Genomic DNA, 19,012 nt, shown 5'->3' with positions numbered 1-19,012 from the left:
GCCACCGATCGCCGATGGGAATTTCCGAACCACCGTAGATAACGGATAATCTGTACCAACGAACGCGGCCATAGACTGTTGTAGTGATAGATAAGTAGAAAAGTGAACGAATAAAAGCAGACAACGAAACAGCAGGACAGTCGCAAAACCTTGCGAATACCCGAACGACGAACACGAGCCCAGAAAGCTACGACAAATAAACGAGAAAATAAAACATGATGGGCAACCGAATGCGATCCTTGGTCGCAACGTTCGTGCTACTATTCACAGTACTCGAGGTGAGTTGGCAATTGATTGTTTTAAAAGAAAACAGTAGCACCGAGGGCTATGCCTCCGGAATATAGCTTGTCTATAGCAAAAAGGAAAACCTTGCGATCGAATCATTGCACATCTTACTCGTCTATGGGTGACGCATTTTCATCGCGGTCTGTACCTTCCTTTGCCTTGCATGCCGTCCATTTCCACGGAATGAAAAGGCAGAAAAAAGACCCGATAAAATGAAAAACTATCGCTATCTGCTTAGTTTTCCACCTGGCGAAAGGCGAACGATCAACAGTTATGGACTCTCTTTCTCTATGTCTCTGTTTCTCTTTCTGTACCTTCCGACCCCCAGTGCGGAAGGTTATTTGTAATTTGATTTGTATTTACAGCGAAGTTTTTCTTTCCTTTCAAACAAACCTCCATTTGCCCTTTCGGCGATACCATTTACCAGCTGCAATCAAGGTGTGCTTCTAAGCTGGTTGTACATTATTCCATGGAATGAAGTCAATGAGAGGCTGTTTTTTTAAGTTTCTCCGATCTTACCGATGGGGTTATGACGTCCTAATTTTTCCATCCATCCATCGAGCGCAGGGTTTTGATTAAAAGGTTATCCAAACGGTTTAAATAACTCTTGGCCGGGGTGGTAATGTTCGACACCTTTTTTTTCCACACCATCAAACCCATCAAAAATACAATCACACATCGAGTCATGAGCAAAGCATGAAAAAGCTATATTCAGAGCAGCATGCAAATGTAGGTAATTCAATTTATGCTTTCGATCGTTCGTGTAGATTTCGTAAGATCTTTTCACGCGGATTGTGAAGCATCACGTAATGCGTAGACACGCTTCCTGGTACTGTAAGGAAATAGTGTTACACTAACATAATTCGTTTCTTTTCGTGCGTATCTATGTAAGTACGAACCAATCCTCTAGTGCACTGGATTGATGTTATTGTTTTTTTGCGGATGAGGCTGATCAGATGAATATTACGTGAGCTGTAATTATTTGATTTGCATTGTGTGTCTTACGTGAATTTCATTGATTTGATGATAATTTTAAATGGCCACCGACACTTTTATCATAATCAAAACCAAACAAATTCAAGTCACGTACGGGACTGTCTTAGATCGTAGCAAAACTAGAGTAATGACAGTTGTTTTTCCGTCCCTAGAGAGTTGAAAGAAAGTTATCTTTAGATAAAATGCAATCTAGACGAAGTTGTGTTTAATGTTGAATTTATTTTCCTATCATTAAAGTTGAATGCTTCAGTTCAACAAATAGGCTTATTATTAGTTATAGCATATTTTTGAAAGCAATTGTGACAGTATATACAGTCATGCCAAAGTACTGTTTTATAATACATCTGTTAAACAATACAAGTGCAATCAATTGCTTCCAAATTTTCTGCTGACACTTTCATAAATTATGCTCCCTTTAACAAGCGCTACAACGTTAACGAAACCCTCGACACCGTTTATTTTATTACCTTTTTCACTCTAAATAAAAGTATAACTTCTCCTCAATCTGGTGCAATTCAACATCGGTTCCTTTTTTTATTACTGGAAAAGCACTTCAACTGTAAAATGTACCAAAACGAACAAATGACTACCATTCGTCAGCGCTTCATCTATTGGACTGTAAAATTTGTGTAACCAAAAGAAAATATGACAGAATGCCGTGTGAATAGCTCCAACCAGGTGACCATCTGCTCGGTTTCAAAATGGAAACAACCACCGGGAAAACCGAAACCTCAAGTGCAAAACTTTCACCCTCACGAAAACTGTTTTGCGGTTTTTCGTTTTCCACGCAGCTCACATTGAATGACACGGCCACATTGCATTATCTCGTGGATTTTCGTTTGGTTTGTTTTGAAATGGGTCGCTCATACTGTGGCCACGGTTTTCCCATTGCGCCGGTAATAACAATAGAATAGGTGCCGACTGATCGTTGCATTGCTAGCGTTCGAACATACACAAACAGACCCGGGTTCGCACTCATTAAAATATAAAACTGCACTGCGCTGTGCATTATTTTGTGTCACTTTCACCTTTCAGCTACGGCTGCAAACCATGCCTGTGCGAAAATGTGGATTTTATCGAGGGAAAACTCTCACTAAAAAAAATGGGAGGGAAGGAAACACTCTAAACAGGGTCTGCACTAATGGCGGTGGCATGAAAATGGGTGAAAATCTGTCAGTTTTGCAGTGTGATGAACGAAATCGATCATCACCGAAATGAATTTACAATGGAAACTGCTACAATCAAATTATGTAGTGATAGTTTTAGTACGCTTTTTGTTTAGCACTATTGTAAGCTTCCTCTTCGTTATCGGCGCAACAACCTCAAGAGGTCTAGAGGCCTGTCATTTCTGGCTCTCTATGACTTTATGTAGCTGGATAGTGAGTCCTGCGTATGAAAGATTGGTCCGGATGGGATTTTGGACCGGTCCTGTCGTGTGAAGATCGGCACCACTACCAATACACAGGCTTAAAATCATATCGATAATGTTTTCATTTAGTATGGCCGTTTACCACATTACCCTTTGGCGAATAATCGGTGCAGCGTTAAATCGATTCCGCCCGGTATATCTTTACTCCAACCCATTCTCAATAATATTTCCCACCGCATAACTATCACAGCAAGGCAGCGATTCTTGTTATGTTGAAAATGGGAGAAAATTTAGGTTTGCTTTTCTTTTGCATACAGTCTACCCATTACCTTGTGGTGGATTAGTTGTTTCACCGCTAAATAGCGGTTTACAAAGAACGAAAACAAAAAAAAACCTACCCAATCAACCTTCTCAACATGTTCTTCTCAATCGCAAACCAAACTTCCACCACGACAAGTGCGATGGAATTCGAATTGCTTTGTTGGTTTTTTCATATTTGCAAATTCTGTCGGTTGTTTTTTGTTTGCTGAACCGATTTATGTGAACGAGCTAATCAAAATCGGAAGGAATGAAAACGGAATGATTAGAATATGTTTTGCGTTTTTTACGGTATTTGCTACCTCATTCTGCATAATTAACTGGATGATAATTTAGCACAAATCGTGTTTATAATCAATGCATCGACTGGTGGTTCGACGCTGGAACCATAAATCATTTGTTTAATCATTTGTTTGTTTAATTCAATCAATTATATTTTGATTGTCTTAATGTTTCATATAATATTACAATAATATTTCAGCATCAAAAATCCAAAACTGTTTGTATTCATTTATATTATCTGTGAAGTTATTTAAACTAGTAAGACGTGTATGGAACGTTATGGAAAAAAAAACCCGGAACCGAGAAAACCACTTAAATTTGATTGCAAATAAGTTTCTCCAAAACACAATGGTTCCGTTTTCGCCGATGTCGGATCGTAAAGCATCAGCTTTTGGTAAAATAAAACAAGGATCGCGATCGTGACCATTTTGTTGCTGTTGTGATTTACAATCGTGTTTTATTTTAAAGCAACCTGCCACATAAATTGTTTCAGAGGACAATGTTAAGGAATTGTCTGTTTTTTGTTTCTGTTTCAAAGAGCAACTTGTAGTTTATAACACTTGAATTGAATGTCAGTTTTTATTCCATTTTGAGAGGATTTATTGAAGCGCTCCGAAAAGCGGCAGACTTTAGCAGCTTTTCCGGTTCACTTTTTAAGGTATGTTCCTCCTGTTAGTGCGCTCAACGAAAGGGAAAAGGGTTTGCTGGTGTGTTCTTCTGTGGTTAACAATTGTAGTGAAAGTGTATCACCCAGAACCCAGACCGGTCAACCCACCCCGTCTGGCTTCCCTGTTTTCTTGGGTCAGCTTAAGGCCGCCAGTTACCGGCAGACTTCAACCGTTTACAGTGCATTTTACTCAATACGCCTCGATGCACTCGGATGAACCCGTTATAAATGATATACGATTACATCAGCATGACCTAATTTAATTTCCGTTCGGTCAGCTGCTCCCGTGCGTCTTTTAGCTAATTTTCACCCGGGTTTATTCTTTTCTTTTCTCGTGTTTAGGTTTTGGTTATGGTTTGTGTTTTGGTTCAAATTTTTCAAAGGCTTCCATTGCTTCCTTCTAAGTCGCTTCAAACAGAACTGCGGGTGATACATTTTATATTCATTACTTATTTGCGTAAGCTACTACGAACCATTCGATTCTTCAAATTATGATATAAAAAAGGCATACCAATCCAAACAAACACGTGTCCGAACAACGGAAGCAAAAGCATATTAGAAATCGGTATACCATACCAACCGATCGCATTGGAACAGTTCCGCTCCATAAACAATAGCTTTCCAGCAGGTGGCAGAGCGAACGAGAAGGAAGGATGGAAAGAATAAGACACCGAGTACGTCGGAAAACACCATGTGAGTGCCGTTTTATTTTCTTCCAAAGGAGAAAATTTGAAAATTGCATCCATTGATCGCCTCGATGCTCGATGCCGTCACGGATAAGCACCGGTGGAAAAAAGGCGTGTATTTATGTTCGTTGGATTTATTCATATTTCTCACTACATCACACCCGTACCCATCTTCCACACACTCTTGCCATGTGAGGTGTTCGCGCTGCCGATTCGGTTCACCATCTCACACACACGAGCCGATGATGATTTGTGCATCGTGCTGATCACCGCGGTAAGGTAGGGTTCGTCGCTTTAGCGGCGTTTCAATCACCCGGTGTGCGCAAATGTGTACGGTTTGCCCGACGTAGGGTAACGCGAAAGGAGAAACTTTACCACCGGTGCGCGAGAGTTTTGTATCGTGCGGAAACTTTCACTTTGCTTTCCACTTCACGGCACGGGCCCACGGTTGACGTCTGCATGGCCCGTTGGAAGGAAAGATCGTTGAGATCGTGCGCGTGTGTGTTACTCTCTGGTCCTCTGGCGGTAGGGAGTGTCAACAAGGCAACATACCATCAAGCTTTGTGTGCGATTGGATTAGAACGGATGGTGAAGCCGTACTAGCGTCCGCAAACAAGATCTCTCCTCGGTCAATAGTGGTTTGCCAGTAGTGGCCGTGAACCGACACCAGCTAGGGTGAACCTTTAAACACCTTCCCGACAAGTTTCGCTCAGCGAACTGTCATTCTGAAAACTTTCGCTGAACGTTTCTCCCGCGTCAGAGCACATCAGCGATCAGATGGTCTTTGATTTATGATAATCCTTCGTTTTGAATTTGGCTCGCTCCAGGTCATTAGGGGACCTGCTTGTGTGCGAAAATGTGTAGTGAATGGGCCATTTATGGGTGCCTAATTGATGTTTATTTAACCGGGTAAAGCTTACCATCGCATTGGTTGTGATTTTCCGGATACCGTGCCCGTATCGATCCTTGATCGATCGTCACGTGTTATGGCATTGAATGCTAATATTTTAGCTTTCTGTTGATTCTCTTCGCAACCAATTGATGCTGAGCTATAATGATAACCTATTTTATGCCTTTTAATGACACATACCGATGTACTCCCATGTCACCGGTTATTTTTGGCTCTAGGGCTTTGCTTCATTCAGAAAGTGAAACCATTATGATCACCGCTACAAACACACCTTAATGATGGGTGTTGAACCCATTCAACCTCCCGGTGGATAGTTTTTAAATGCACCACTATTAAATCTTTAACCGAAAATTAGTGACTGGGATCGATTTTCGATTAACGTTACATCTTTCAAATCCTGCGCACAAACCCGGTGTGTGAGTGGCAGAGGTGTAACTTTCAATGGTTGCCACCCTGTATTTTTTTTTGATCCATCGCGCTAGAAGCTCAACCCTTTTGGACGAATTTGCTATTTTGGATACCGACTGACCTGGTTCCTATCGGAGATCTCACCTTGCGTTCGTGTTTCGGTTCGTTGTCGGGGTGAAACCATCCCTGAAGCGCAACAGGCCACCCCTGTCGTTTGGATGGTGATCAGGACAAGAAATTAATTATTCCAAACCCTAACATTTCTCTGTTTCCCCCCTCCGGATTGGCAACGCGTTTTGGGGGTTGGGCGTATAAGCGCGCCGCGATGGGTGCGGGAAAGTTGGCCGCGAAAACGCGAGAGAAATGGTTGGATCACTTTTTCTTTCAATCATGCTATCGTGATGAGGGTACGGGTGGCTGAAAAACAGGATCGTATCATTCATTTCTGTTGTCATTAGGGTAAGGAGCGGGTTAGTTATTTCTTAACGCTTGCGTGATGAAGCGAATGCTGCTTGAGACGTTGCGGTACATAAAAGGCAACACATGAGGACGCGGATCGCAAGGAATGTGACAACCCTTGTGTTGTCATTAATCATGCTTGCTTAGGGTGGTTTGAGGGAATAGCTCTTCCTTCAAAATGAACTAAAACGATGATTGGAGGATCATTTTGGTGCTTATTTTAGCAGTGATTAAACAAATTTGAGATTATGCTTGTTATTAATTATCAAATGATACGACAAGAAAATCCTCTGAGCTCTAAAAACAAATAATAACAAACACATCTATATCGATATTCTTCAAAGATTGGAATTCCAAGCACTTAAATAATCGTACTTGGTGCCTCTGGGTAGCCCAGTAGGTATGCAAATCGATTGCATCTGCTCCACTGATCGATTAAATCGATCGATAATTAGCGCAACCATCCCACTGACAGTTTGTAGCACACAGTACAGCTCGTTTGACCGATCAGTGATCGATTAGTCGACAGGGTAATGATCACTCTCTACATCGTTGTTTACTTAGCTTGTGGCTTCACTTCCCCAGTACCCTGCATCAGCAGTGACGTGCGATCGCGCAAAAAGCTTCTCTTATTATTTCCGACTCCACTAATTGACTGAAGGAAAGTATCCGTTGACAGGACACAAAACGGATTCCAAAATGCCTTCTCCGTCTTGGGTTGTGTTGACTGGTGCACTTGTTTTATTGCATGCTAAACCTTGCGAAATACAAAAAAAATCCCCACCGACCACTGCCTCCGACTGGTTGCTGGCTTAAAACGTCATGTACGTTTTTCCTATTCCCACTCTCGCTGAGCGTCCGTTCCTTCCTGGCTTTCCTTGATATGTTCCCGTTTCCGTCGATACGATCCAATCAAAAACGCAGTGCGTACTGGATGGGGAATGTATTTATCTATCTGTCACTTGAAGCGATCCGGAATTCCGGATACCAGCGTGTGGGAGGGGGTAGAAGGAGAGTTACCTTCTACCCCGCATAGTGCGTGTGGAAGCTTGTCTTGCCTATGGTCGCCGGATCGGGCATGGCATCGATTCGATTCAGTTCGCCCGTAACGCTGAAAGTGCCAGACGAACCAAATGGAAGGAAAGGAAATCGAAGAAGAAAGTGTAACGAACGATACTAGCGGCCTTTTCTAGGGCACTGTCGAGCCGTAGCCGCAATTATGACCATACCTGTCCACCGATGCACCACTGCAGCTTGGGGTGCATTTTCCCGTGCACTGGTTTTTGCGTGCAACCCCGCGGGATGCGGATGGGGATGGTTGGGTGGCAAGGAATCACGCAGCATCAAGCAGTGTGGTTACATTGAAGGGTGAACTAGAGATACGTTGCTGAGGCAAAGACGGAGAAAGCGATTTGAATAACACGCCAAGCAGCAGGAATATAGCTTAAGTGAAGTGGATAAAATGGCATGAAAAAAAGGGAAAAATTGGCGATTTGGTTGGGATTTGGTGATCGCCAAAAAAATCGTTCTATTGTAGTTTTACTGCTCTACTATTACCCTTTCTAACTAATTCACCAAAGACTACTGTCTATTATCTACTGGGAAACAAACATGACTTCATTGAACTTAATTTGGTCACAGCCACACTGGTGCGTATCTTACGTCGTATTTCTAACGATGCAGATTGTGTAGCGTATGACGATGGTTCATCGTAATTTCATCCGGATGGAAATAGAAAGCCGGCCACAACGGTTCACCGGATGTGTTGATGCATCGCCTAGACGGCTAACTGTGCTGCAGTTAATGCACTCGCCTCACTACAACCTTTGATGAGTAGCTAATGTGATTCAATATTTCACGGTCAGCTTTGCGGCGGCAGTACTGGATGAAAGACGCCCTACCGAAAGCGGCATTTTCCCGCAACTCAGTCGTACAAAACGGTATTAAATCAATCGCATCGCATATAATTAATGAACACGGTACGTTCGTACGTTGGTACTATTCGGCAACTTTTTGTTTCATACCCATCCAAAAGTAAATTAACAAATTTCAAGGGGCGTATATATATTGTTTTCCTTTGCCCGTACGCGCTAATTTATGGGCAAAGTCGTTGGACATGCGGCATTAGGCAGCCTCTAACGCGCACGTACACTTTCTTCACACACCGGCCCATCCGTAATTGGGTTATCAGTCACGCATCTTTAAAGCTTGATTCAAGCACCCGCCGGTGGAGTCCGTTCCCCTTGGAGCTAGCACAAGGGAGTGAAAATCGTTCGTCAAAATCGAATTACGAAGAGGCACACATATGGGGATAGAGGGTATTTTTTTAGCACCTGGAACATTAACAGTTTATCTGAACTGGCCCAAATAGGCGGAAAGCTTCTGTAAAGGATTATTTGCTAAACGAACGCAGCAGCAATTGGAGCGCAACGAAAAGGGGATGAAACGATCATGAAGTTTAGAGAAAAGATCAAACTGGAGGTTTTTTTTTTAATAATCCGCTAGATGGCGACACGATCGTATCAGCGATTATTAGTAAGTACAGCCAGTTCCTGAGATGCACTATTATAGGGGACCGGTATCTCGAGGATCGCTTGTCTATATCTACTAAGAAACATGCATTTGAAGTTTAGGTGAAGTATGAAGTAAAAACCTCTTATTTTAATGCCTTCTTTAAAGTTCTTGAGTTTTGAGTAATTTCTACTGCTCCAGGTGATTTCGTCCTTGTGAGTTTTTTTTATCCGCTTCGACTTACAAGACGCCACCGAAAAAAACGTATGCAATATAGGTAAGAATGATGGTGTTTCGCAATGGTTGCCACACCCTGCCCGTAACGTCCAAACGACCTCCGCGATGGGATGAAGAGAAAGCGCATCCATCCACGTGTATGCCGGCCGTACGGTACCCGGAGACGAACGGAATGCTCACCGCACTTCACCCAGAAGGCCGCACGGAACCGTCCAACACTTGACCATGTGCACATGTCCAGTATCGCGTCGCGTATGGCTACCGCCGTATACAAGAAAGCGCAAGGAAAATCTGTACCGGTTTCGTTTAATTACTGCTATGCTGTGTGTTACTTTTCTTCCCCATGCTGCTGCTGCTGCTGCTCATTCGTGGAATCATCTCATAAAGTATATGTGGCTTCGGTTCGGCACCACAAATGGACCGCACTGGTGGCAGTGTTTTATTATTAGTGGCTGCTACACGCCGATGCAGTTGCGTAGTAGTGGCGTGTGGCGGTATCTTCGCGGCCGGAGGCTTTGTGAACGAACGGTACCGGTCGTTGGTAGCCACGAGGATGAAGGGCACAAGCAACAAAAAAAAGGAGGCTATATGCTTCTTTCTCCGCATGGTCGGGTTTTGACGAGAAGTCGGGAGAAGAAAAAACCAAACAACATCAAACACACATACACAACGCAAACGCAAGCGCATTTGGGAAAGCGAGCTATCATCCCTCGTGGGTTGGATGGTAAAGGAAAGCTAATCGTAGCGCAGCATTATCGTGCCAGAGTGCCGGGCGCATCTCGACCAAATGGTACATGTTGTGTACGGCGCGGTGGAATAAATTGAATCAAGTTAATTCGCGGGCATTGAAATGGAAATTTTGCAGGAAAATAGAAAGTACGGTCGGTTGCGGTTCGATGCAAACAATTGCAGGAAGATGAATAAGCTAGCTGATAAGCTTGATTGTTTGCGATGATGTGATGTTTAGGGTGACAGTTTCAAGCGGAGGATGGGCAACCATGTGCTTAATCGTTTCCTTCTGTTTCTCGCACCAAATGTGAGCCCAGTTTCTTACGTGTGTTTTTCCCTTTATTTTCCATTTCGCAGAATGTCCACTGTGATGCACCGTTGGTCGATTCGGCAGCACTGCCACTGGAGCACAGAGCCGTCTACGGTCCGCCTGCACCATCACCAGTATACGGTACGCCTGGTTTGCTGAGTGGCGGCGGAGGTAGCGGTGGCCTGCTCGGTGGTGGCGGCGGTGGCGGCGGCGGAGACGACCCGTGGCCACTGTCCGCCTCGAACGACAGCCCGCAGATCAAGCATCTGCAGGTGCAGTGCGAAAAGACGCACATGCGCGTCAACATCGAGTTCGACCGGCCGTTCTACGGTATGATCTTCTCGAAGGGTTTCTACAGCGATCCGCACTGCGTGCATCTGAAACCGGGCACCGGCCATCTGAGCGCCACGTTCGAGATCTTCCTGAACAGCTGCGGTATGTCCAGCTCGGCCAACCATAATGCGGCGAGCTTCGGTGGACCGACACCGTCCGGTAGCTACGTCGAGAACACGATCATCATCCAGTACGATCCGTACGTGCAGGAAGTTTGGGATCAGGTACGTGTGTGATGCCGGCATTCGTCACTGTCACAACGCTAACCGTATTTGATTTGATTTTAGGCTCGTAAACTGCGCTGCACCTGGTACGACTTCTACGAAAAGGCGGTCACCTTCCGTCCGTTCCAGGTGGATATGCTGCACGCCGTTACGGCTAACTTCTTGGGCGATAATCTCCAGTGCTGGATGCAGATCCAGGTTGGCAAGGGACCTTGGGCGTCCGAGGTATCGGGCATCGTGAAGATCGGTCAAACGATGACGATGGTGCTGGCCATCAAGGATGATGAGAACAAGTTCGACATGCTGGTGCGCAACTGCGTTGCCCACGATGGCAAGCGGGCCCCGATACAGCTGGTCGATCAGCACGGTTGCGTGGTGCGGCCCAAGATTATGAGCAAGTTCCAGAAGATAAAGAACTTCGGCCCGTCCGCATCGGTCGTCTCGTTTGCCTACTTCCAGGCGTTCAAGTTCCCCGACTCGATGAACGTACACTTCCAGTGTGTGATCCAGGTCTGCCGGTATAACTGCCCCGAGCCCAAGTGTGCCGGCGGTGACTACGGACTGCCGGCGCTGACCGGTAACGGCATCTCGGGCGAGTACGGTGCACCGGGAGCCCTGAGCGGCGAATATGGACCACCGCATCTGTCCGAGTATGGCGTACCACCAGCGGCCTATCCCGATCCTCGCCATCCCTCCGACGCATCCGGTGCGTACTCGGAGAACCAGGACAGTGTGGTGCCGGCACCGCAAGCACAAACATCGGCCAACTCGGCGGAGAACAAATCGGACGGCCCGGTGAGCGCGAACGATCGCATCGAATCGCAAGCACAGTCAGCGAACCCAACGTCGAACGACATTCACGATCACATCAATATGCCGCCGCCACCACCGCCGGGCCAGACGTCCTACATTACCGTAACCAAGCAGAAGAAGGACGACGGACTGTCGGGTGAGAACAGCGGCAATCTGGTCAGTTTGGGCGGTCGGCCCCGATCGGTCGAGGGGCTGGATGATCTGCGCGGTGTGCGCCGACGACGGGACACGATGTCGGTCGTGATCCGGCCACGTATCTACAAGCGCGACGCGCAGGAAATGACGGACGTCAATACGGAGCGCATCATCCAGGTGGTGGCACCGGGCGACGTGAACTTTGCGCTAAACAACGCGTCCGGCAACGAGACGGTCGTGATTCAGTCGCAGCGCACCGTCGATCCGGAAACGATCTGCATGTCGGTGCCGAGCTTTGTCGGTGGGTTGGTGATGTTGCTGCTGGTGCTGGCCGTCGCATCGCTAGTCGCTGCCTTCCTGTTTGTGCGCGTGCGACACTTCGACCGGAAAGGTACGTGCGCCAGTCGCCGACCGCACTTCGTACTGTCCGAACTGTGGACTTAGTGGTGCCTAGCTTAGCTAAGCTCGTTATCTTATCGTTCGTCTACTATTTTCTTTTCTTTCTTTCATCTCACGCCATGGTCCATTCCGATGCACTCTTCAACCTGTTCCCTGGGGACATCACCATGGCACCAATCTACGCACCACTACGAAAACTCTTACCACTTTCCTCACCACCATTTGCAACACTACAGCCAATCCTTTCTCCGGACACTAAGCGACAACTTACCGTGGGTCGTCCTCGTGCCTGAACAACAATAATAAAAAACAAAAACCACTCGATCATGGAGTAATGCTGACGAGTGACAACTGGGCACCGTACGACTTGTTGCGAGTGTGGGAAACCTACCCTTCCGGCTCTGTCTGCAAATCTCCACCCACACGGGGCACCTTCATCTTCATATTGTAAACATCTTTCGGCACGGTTTGGCCGTTGCAGACGAACTCTTCTGTTACCTGAGCACACCATCATCTAGCATCCATTACACCATGCAATAGACAGGCTTCCAGGTGGGATCAGATACATGCTTCATCTTCTGCAGTGTAGGAAGATCCTGCTCCCGAGTGGGTAGATTCGCGCTAGTGCTTAGTGGAGAAAACGAGGGACCCAATCATATGTACGACACGAGTTCTAGTAAACACTCTCCCCGCAGTATCGCACCGGTTCTTTTTCCCATGTGGGGCGATAGGATTATTCCCAAAAGTGCTTCGAGAAGACACTAACCCACCCATCCAGCATCCATCCTACTAATCTAGATCCAAAAAAACCGTCCAACACCTCACACCTCATCGTCAATTTCCTTGTGCGCGTCCTTGGGGCGCACTGCTAACACGAGTGGCCCTGTTAATTTATTACGATTATTATTATTATATTATTATTATCGATTTGGGTACTACCACCATCGGCGAAACGAACGAAGTCCCTCATTTTCCTCTCATTTCCATTCCATTCTTTTTGCGTTAAGTGTACGATACCAAACGAATGTGTATTACCATACCACCAACAGTTAATTTATTGATGTCCCCCCTGATGTCCCAAACACTACCACCACCACCCTCACTTTGTGGTGTCATCCTGCACATCCTCATTCAGACAGCTCCAATCCGGTTTCGGTATTCCCATCGGCGTCACTCCACGCGCCTGGTTTGTCGTGTGCAGTGATTTCTGATGCAAAAACGGTGTAGAGACGAAAGATCACAACGCAACTCTTACCTGATAGGGCAAGGGCATTAGCAGACAGTAATATGATGCTCACACACGCGGGCACACCAGAGCAGTCAGTGGAGTTGACACGCGTTAGGGCAGCAAGAAGTCATCCTTCCCTAATTTCGCAAGGAACTCTATTCCTTGTGGCCGTTTCGCGACGTGCTGCTAGTTTTGTAATGGCGCTTATTATTTGTAGTTATCATCCTCATCTTATTCATTTGGAAAGAATGTCGCCCACATTGGTGTCCTTGCAAATGGTCCGTTTTGTTAGGTTGGATTGGCGGATTCGTTCGCAAGGACGTCGCTTCGTCTCGTCCATACCGTTACCTTCCCATTAGACAAGATTCACTCAGGGCGATCCCGGTGCTGGGAGCAAACCCACAAGGACATCAGTCTGGCCCGCACATTCGACCTTATGAAGGACGTGTATCTTTGCTTCAAAAGAATATTTATTTATTCCCCTTAATTTTCTACTTACCTTTCTTAGTCACCACGTTCCTTTGTTTTCCCTCGTGCAGCAACAAGGCAACGGTCTGTTTTCACACACGCACACACGTGTTCTATTGCGTGTTCGATCGCTTTTCTTCTCCAACCCGTTGTTAGCGGACGGTTTTCACTTTTGGTATTGATTTGTTTGCAATGTTTTTTTTTTTTGGTTTTGGAGTTCCACTCCCGTCCTCTCGTACCATAATTTTCTTTCAAAACTCATGCACAAATGCACGCAAAGGCAGGGCTTTAGTGTGCGTTTTTGATTTAAATTTTTTACCACTGATCGGTTGTCACCACTAGTCTTAACGGAGACGTCCGGTTTTTCGGTGCAGGAATTTAAGCATTGGCATAACTTCAAACGTTCTCTTTGCGCTGCTGATGCGATCGAGTACGGTTGCGACCGGATGCTTCGCAAGGCCACAGAGATCCACGCAGCGAGCTCGAGCATACTAGGAATTGTAATAGGTTTAGGATGGATTAAACTGTAAGCTTGCCGGTAATAACGTAACGAATACGAATCGAAGTAGCTACCCCGCGGTACGAATATTTTGGTGATTGTGGTTGATAACAGTATTGTTTTTTTTTGTGTTTTGTGTTTGTGCTCTAAATGCTCTAATTTTTGGCGATAGGGACGTTAATGGTAAGGCGTAAACAATCGCACACCGACGCGATGTGGTGCGAAGAAAAGCGACTGATGCTTGGGGGCGAGAAACACAAAAAAAGCTAACGGAGAGGATCAAAGAAAACACGTTTGTAAAATGTATTACAGAGAGAAAAACGGTTAAACAGTTAAGGTTAGGGAAGATTTGTTTAATTTTTTGTTCTTTCTAGGAATGTGTATTATTTTGTTTGGTTGTTTTCCCTCCACTTTTTGAAATTCCCATTTCTCTGTCTCTCACTCTCTCTCGCAAATCTAGTGGAACCAGGCAGTAAAAACAGGTGTGTGTTGTTGTGTATTGTAAACTTATGAAATCAGTCTATCGAAACGTAGTTGCAGTACTACACTTCCTTTGCAAATAACAGCGACGTGGATATTATTGTAAATATTTATTGAAAAGAAAGATAGTTGAAGAAATAAAGTGATTAGTAATGAATGATAGTGTACGGTTGCTATTATGACATTATTCCTTATTTTGTTTTACCTCCAGCGATATCACAAAATATAACGGAAAGAAGACATTGTATAGAATTGTTGTAGATGGAATGGTCAATTATGGTTTATCAATTCATCCCAATTTGGCCCTACCACGCCTCCTTTGTACATGTGGACGACCTTAAAGAACTTTACGGCCTGGGTCGTCCGGTGTCATTCTCATGACGTTACCAGCCCATCGGAACCTGACGAGTTCATTCCGTTGTACTACGAAATCACTGTATAAACGAAATCGCACCAGGATTCGACTTACGCGGAAATTCGAGTTACGCGGATTTTTCCCGGGTTATAGCAGTCCGTTATAATTGCGTATCTCGGGGACTGCCTGTATACAACGTATTAAATGCAAATAAAATCAACGAAGTTTCAGCGCATATGGAACAAAACAATGACTGGATCAGCCTAATGAATCAGGAAATCGTCATTCTATTTTATTTATTATTTAAATTCCATTATGACGGCAATGCCGTATTTTCAACACCGCTTGTGTTGAATGAAAATAACAAATTTTTGTCACAAGGCATTTCCTCCTTGCGAAAAATCGTCATTCTATCATTTATTACAAATTAATCATTTCAAAATACGTTCAGAATTTAATACTACTTCAACGAAATATACAAATTGCCGTTTTTGCTGCCTGATCATTTGTACTAAAATGTTCTAAAATTTTCACACAAGAAAAACTTGAGAGCAACTTGGTTGTTCTTACTCTTTTGACAAATACTGCCCCCATATTATCACGTTATATGAGTTCTTATTAATAACAATCAGCCATAAAGCGAACGGAATAACAAAACGACACTATTTTGATTTGATTCTGGAACAATTAAAATAAATCATTGTATGCAAGTTACGGTTGGAAAATCATTTGAAAACTCCAAAATAAAAACCTACCTGAGAAAAAATCGAAATAATATTCCTGTAAAATAAATAGAAAAAAAAAATTTGAATTATGTATAGTTTTTATCGTTTTTTACACACACCAACATTCGAAACATTGATTATTGATCAGCACAATCAAACACAGCATCAAGCAACAACCCTGTCTACAGTGCTAAGTAATGAACTCGATCATGTAGACAACTTCTCTCATGTTTACAAACGTTTCCCCAAGGAGCAAATTTGGTTATTTGCTCTCATTCTTTCAATATTCATTCTCTCGCGACAGCGGTGATGGAAACGCTCTCGCACAACGGGATTGCGTTTATATCACAGCTGTTTTCGGATGTGAAAAGAAACGCATCATACACAAGTTTTATGTTATTTGATGCACATTTTCTAGAGCATCGAATGAAATATTATTTTATTTTACCATGAAAACATAATTAAAATCGATTACCGCATACACTCAGACTTTTCATGCTGAGCGAGAAGGCACTAGAAGCAGTGGAACGTCCGACAGAGATAGGAATAATATTTCAGTGAGCGAGCATCAGTTTATGTGGGCAAAGGGTGTGAAACGCAGTGAAACTGGGAGTAGCAGGGTAAAAATTGCTACTTGGGCAGCTCGAGTGCAACACAATTATGGTGTACCATTTTTACTTGGAATAACATTTCGGGCGCCCGCTGTTGCGAATGAATTACGGTTTGTGGAAAATACCTGTGTTTCGTAAAGAATTGGTGATTGTAATTTAGTCGATTGTGAATGCAAAACGTCTGGCAATGGTGTGGAAAACAGTTTGTTGAAGAGGTTTGTTTTGCAAAGGGCACAACATCTTTCATTCATACCCTTCGCCCTCATTATGCTCCTAAACTGTGGAGCATATTTGAGCCACCAAAAATGTAAACAATTACAAAGAAAGATCCTTTTTAACTCAGTGCGGATGAGGAATTACTAGTTTTCCTATGCTCGTGTAGCACTGTACAGTGAGCAGTGAGAACATGTGCACGAATCCACGAAGAAAAGTGTTGTTTTAATCTTATATGCTTGGTGGATGGGAATGGGTATAAGTGAAAAAGTCGTAGGAGAAGAGGTAGATCAACGAGAGCTTTTATAAAATGCAATTCAATGCAGAAAGACGGCTTTCACACCCAATTTGACCGTGACCGAAGAAATAGAAAAAAAAACAGGAAAAGGAAAATGTACCTTTTACCTTACTGTGTTGTGATACTAATTATCGACGGTGTGTGGTACAAATAGAATGAGGAGCATAAACAAACGCGATGACAGATGGTGATGTGCACTAGTGGAGGCGAATACATTCTCGACCATCCCCCAGCTGCAGTGGCGATGCTATGAAAAGTTTTCACACCTCACGGCGGCTCGGAAAAGATACCTTCCGTGGTGTGTTTGCACGCGCGTGTGTGTGCACGCGAATGAAAATCTTTGCTGCTAGTGTGTGCGCGAGTGTGTATGTAAGAGGTCTTGAAAAAGTATAACTAAGCAGGAACATAAAGAATTGGTGGGAAGGGGTGAAAAGCGACTGGGCCGAGTGCCAAGTGGTGGTGGATACCCGTGAATGAAAGCTATGCTGGCCCAGAAACACGAACAGAAACAGTGAAACAACACAACATTCACCATAACAATGTCGACGGTGGTGGTAGTCGTTCCGTTGCTGCTGCTGTTGTGCTGTGTCGCCTAGTAGTGTTTTGCGGTGTTTCTTTACCATTAAACAATATCCTAGTTCGAGTTAGTTCCGGTAAAATTTACAACATGAAACCAACGTTTGCTAGATTTGTTTTCTTGTTCCTACGCTGTGTTGTCAAAGATTAACCAACAGCTACATTACGTGTGGTAAAGTGAAGAAACGAAGTGTCGTTGTGGGTCACCACCTTCGGAAATGGAATAATTCTGCGTTCCGCAATAGTGCCCAGTCCCATATTGTTTCTAGAAACAACATAACAAAAATGGTTTCCTACTTTTTGGCGCGTGGGAAGCACAATGACTTTCCTGCTAAAACCTCCCCACCGTGAGCATGAATGTTTTTGTTGCAAGCTGTAAATTATGTTCACACAAGAAAGAGAACCAGAACAGTTTCCACCGGGGGTTGTACGTAGGAACGAGAAAGCCTGAGCACGAGTTTACCCAGCAAGTGAAAGGCACCCCGCAATCGATGGTGCGGGTTCAGATGCTTCTCATGATTCTTACCTAGTGAGTACGGTCATCTCACCACTGGCGAATGAGCCGGGAAGCTAGGAAGCGGGGAAACCGTACGCAACTGCCATGGTAACTAGGTTACATTTGTAGCCTACCCCGATGCAAAGGAACTGTATTTCACACCTTGAAAGATTCCCCAAAAGCAAAGCTGCTGATAGTTTAGTTGTCACCTGCATTTTACATTGCCCTAACGAAGGGCAAATGGCAAATCCTCTGCCTCACGCTGGTATAATGTTACACTGTTCTATTATGTTGTTTGCTCATGGAAAAACTAAACCTTTTGGACATGCCCTACAAATGTGGCACCCTTTTGCTTGTTGTTGGTGCAGTGCACCCTACTCTTTCCGGCGATGTTTGTTTCTTCTCGTTTGCTTGCCATATCAGCGAGAATGTGGTTGTCATACCAGCATTGATTGATTTCATTCATGAAGCAAAACCCGCACGGCATATTATGAACAAACGTACATAACAATATTTGTTTGTTTTGGTTTTACTTCCTATGTAAAGATGGCGATGTTTTGCTTCATCGATGCTTCATGGCTTCATTATAACTGCGTCCGGTCAAGGCAGGGTATCGCGCAGACAGTCAGTATGCAGTAAAACACGGAATAATAACAAAAGAAATTCCCACTTCGATTCGATTATTACCCAATCAGCTGTATCAGCGCGTTTTGACAGCAGACAGTGGCGGCGTCGTCCATTCGCATCGAGTGCGTAAATGAATCGGTGTGCGTGAGCGTGAGAAAGCGCACGAGTGCTGCACAATAGCAAAAGGTGTTTCGCATCGTGCGAGTGTGTGTGTGTGTGTGTATGTGGCCGGGAGTTGTGGCAGTGTGATGATGTTGTGTTACTCTGACCTTTTCCCACTTCCCTTCACTGCGTTGCAAAGCCCCTGAAGTGCTGAGTCCCATAAGGTTGCAAACAAGCTGGGTCCGGTCCGTTCCCAATTCCTC

General features: G+C 44.6%; 1 protein-coding gene across 2 annotated transcripts; it reads left to right on the top strand.

The window, feature by feature from the left end:
• Positions 1-215: 215 nt before the first annotated feature.
• LOC128298133 (cuticlin-4) lies at positions 216-12,330 on the top strand. Of its 2 annotated transcripts, XM_053033874.1 has the most exons (4): positions 216-278; positions 10,215-10,724; positions 10,788-12,063; positions 12,308-12,330. In XM_053033874.1, exons 1-4 carry the CDS (start codon positions 216-218, stop codon positions 12,328-12,330), a joined length of 1,872 nt encoding a protein of 623 aa, XP_052889834.1. The 2 variants fall into 2 exon arrangements, with proteins under 2 accessions (XP_052889834.1, XP_052889833.1); XM_053033873.1 differs by lacking the exon at positions 12,308-12,330 and having other exon boundaries at positions 219-278; positions 10,788-12,116.
• The last annotated feature ends 6,682 nt before the right edge of the window (positions 12,331-19,012 follow it).

This window comes from Anopheles moucheti, chromosome 2, assembly GCF_943734755.1.
Source record: "Anopheles moucheti chromosome 2, idAnoMoucSN_F20_07, whole genome shotgun sequence".
Classification (NCBI taxonomy): Eukaryota; Metazoa; Arthropoda; class Insecta; order Diptera; family Culicidae; genus Anopheles; species Anopheles moucheti.
The sequence above is the reverse complement of the archived record's forward strand: the minus strand, read 5'-3'. Positions and strand labels throughout refer to the sequence as shown.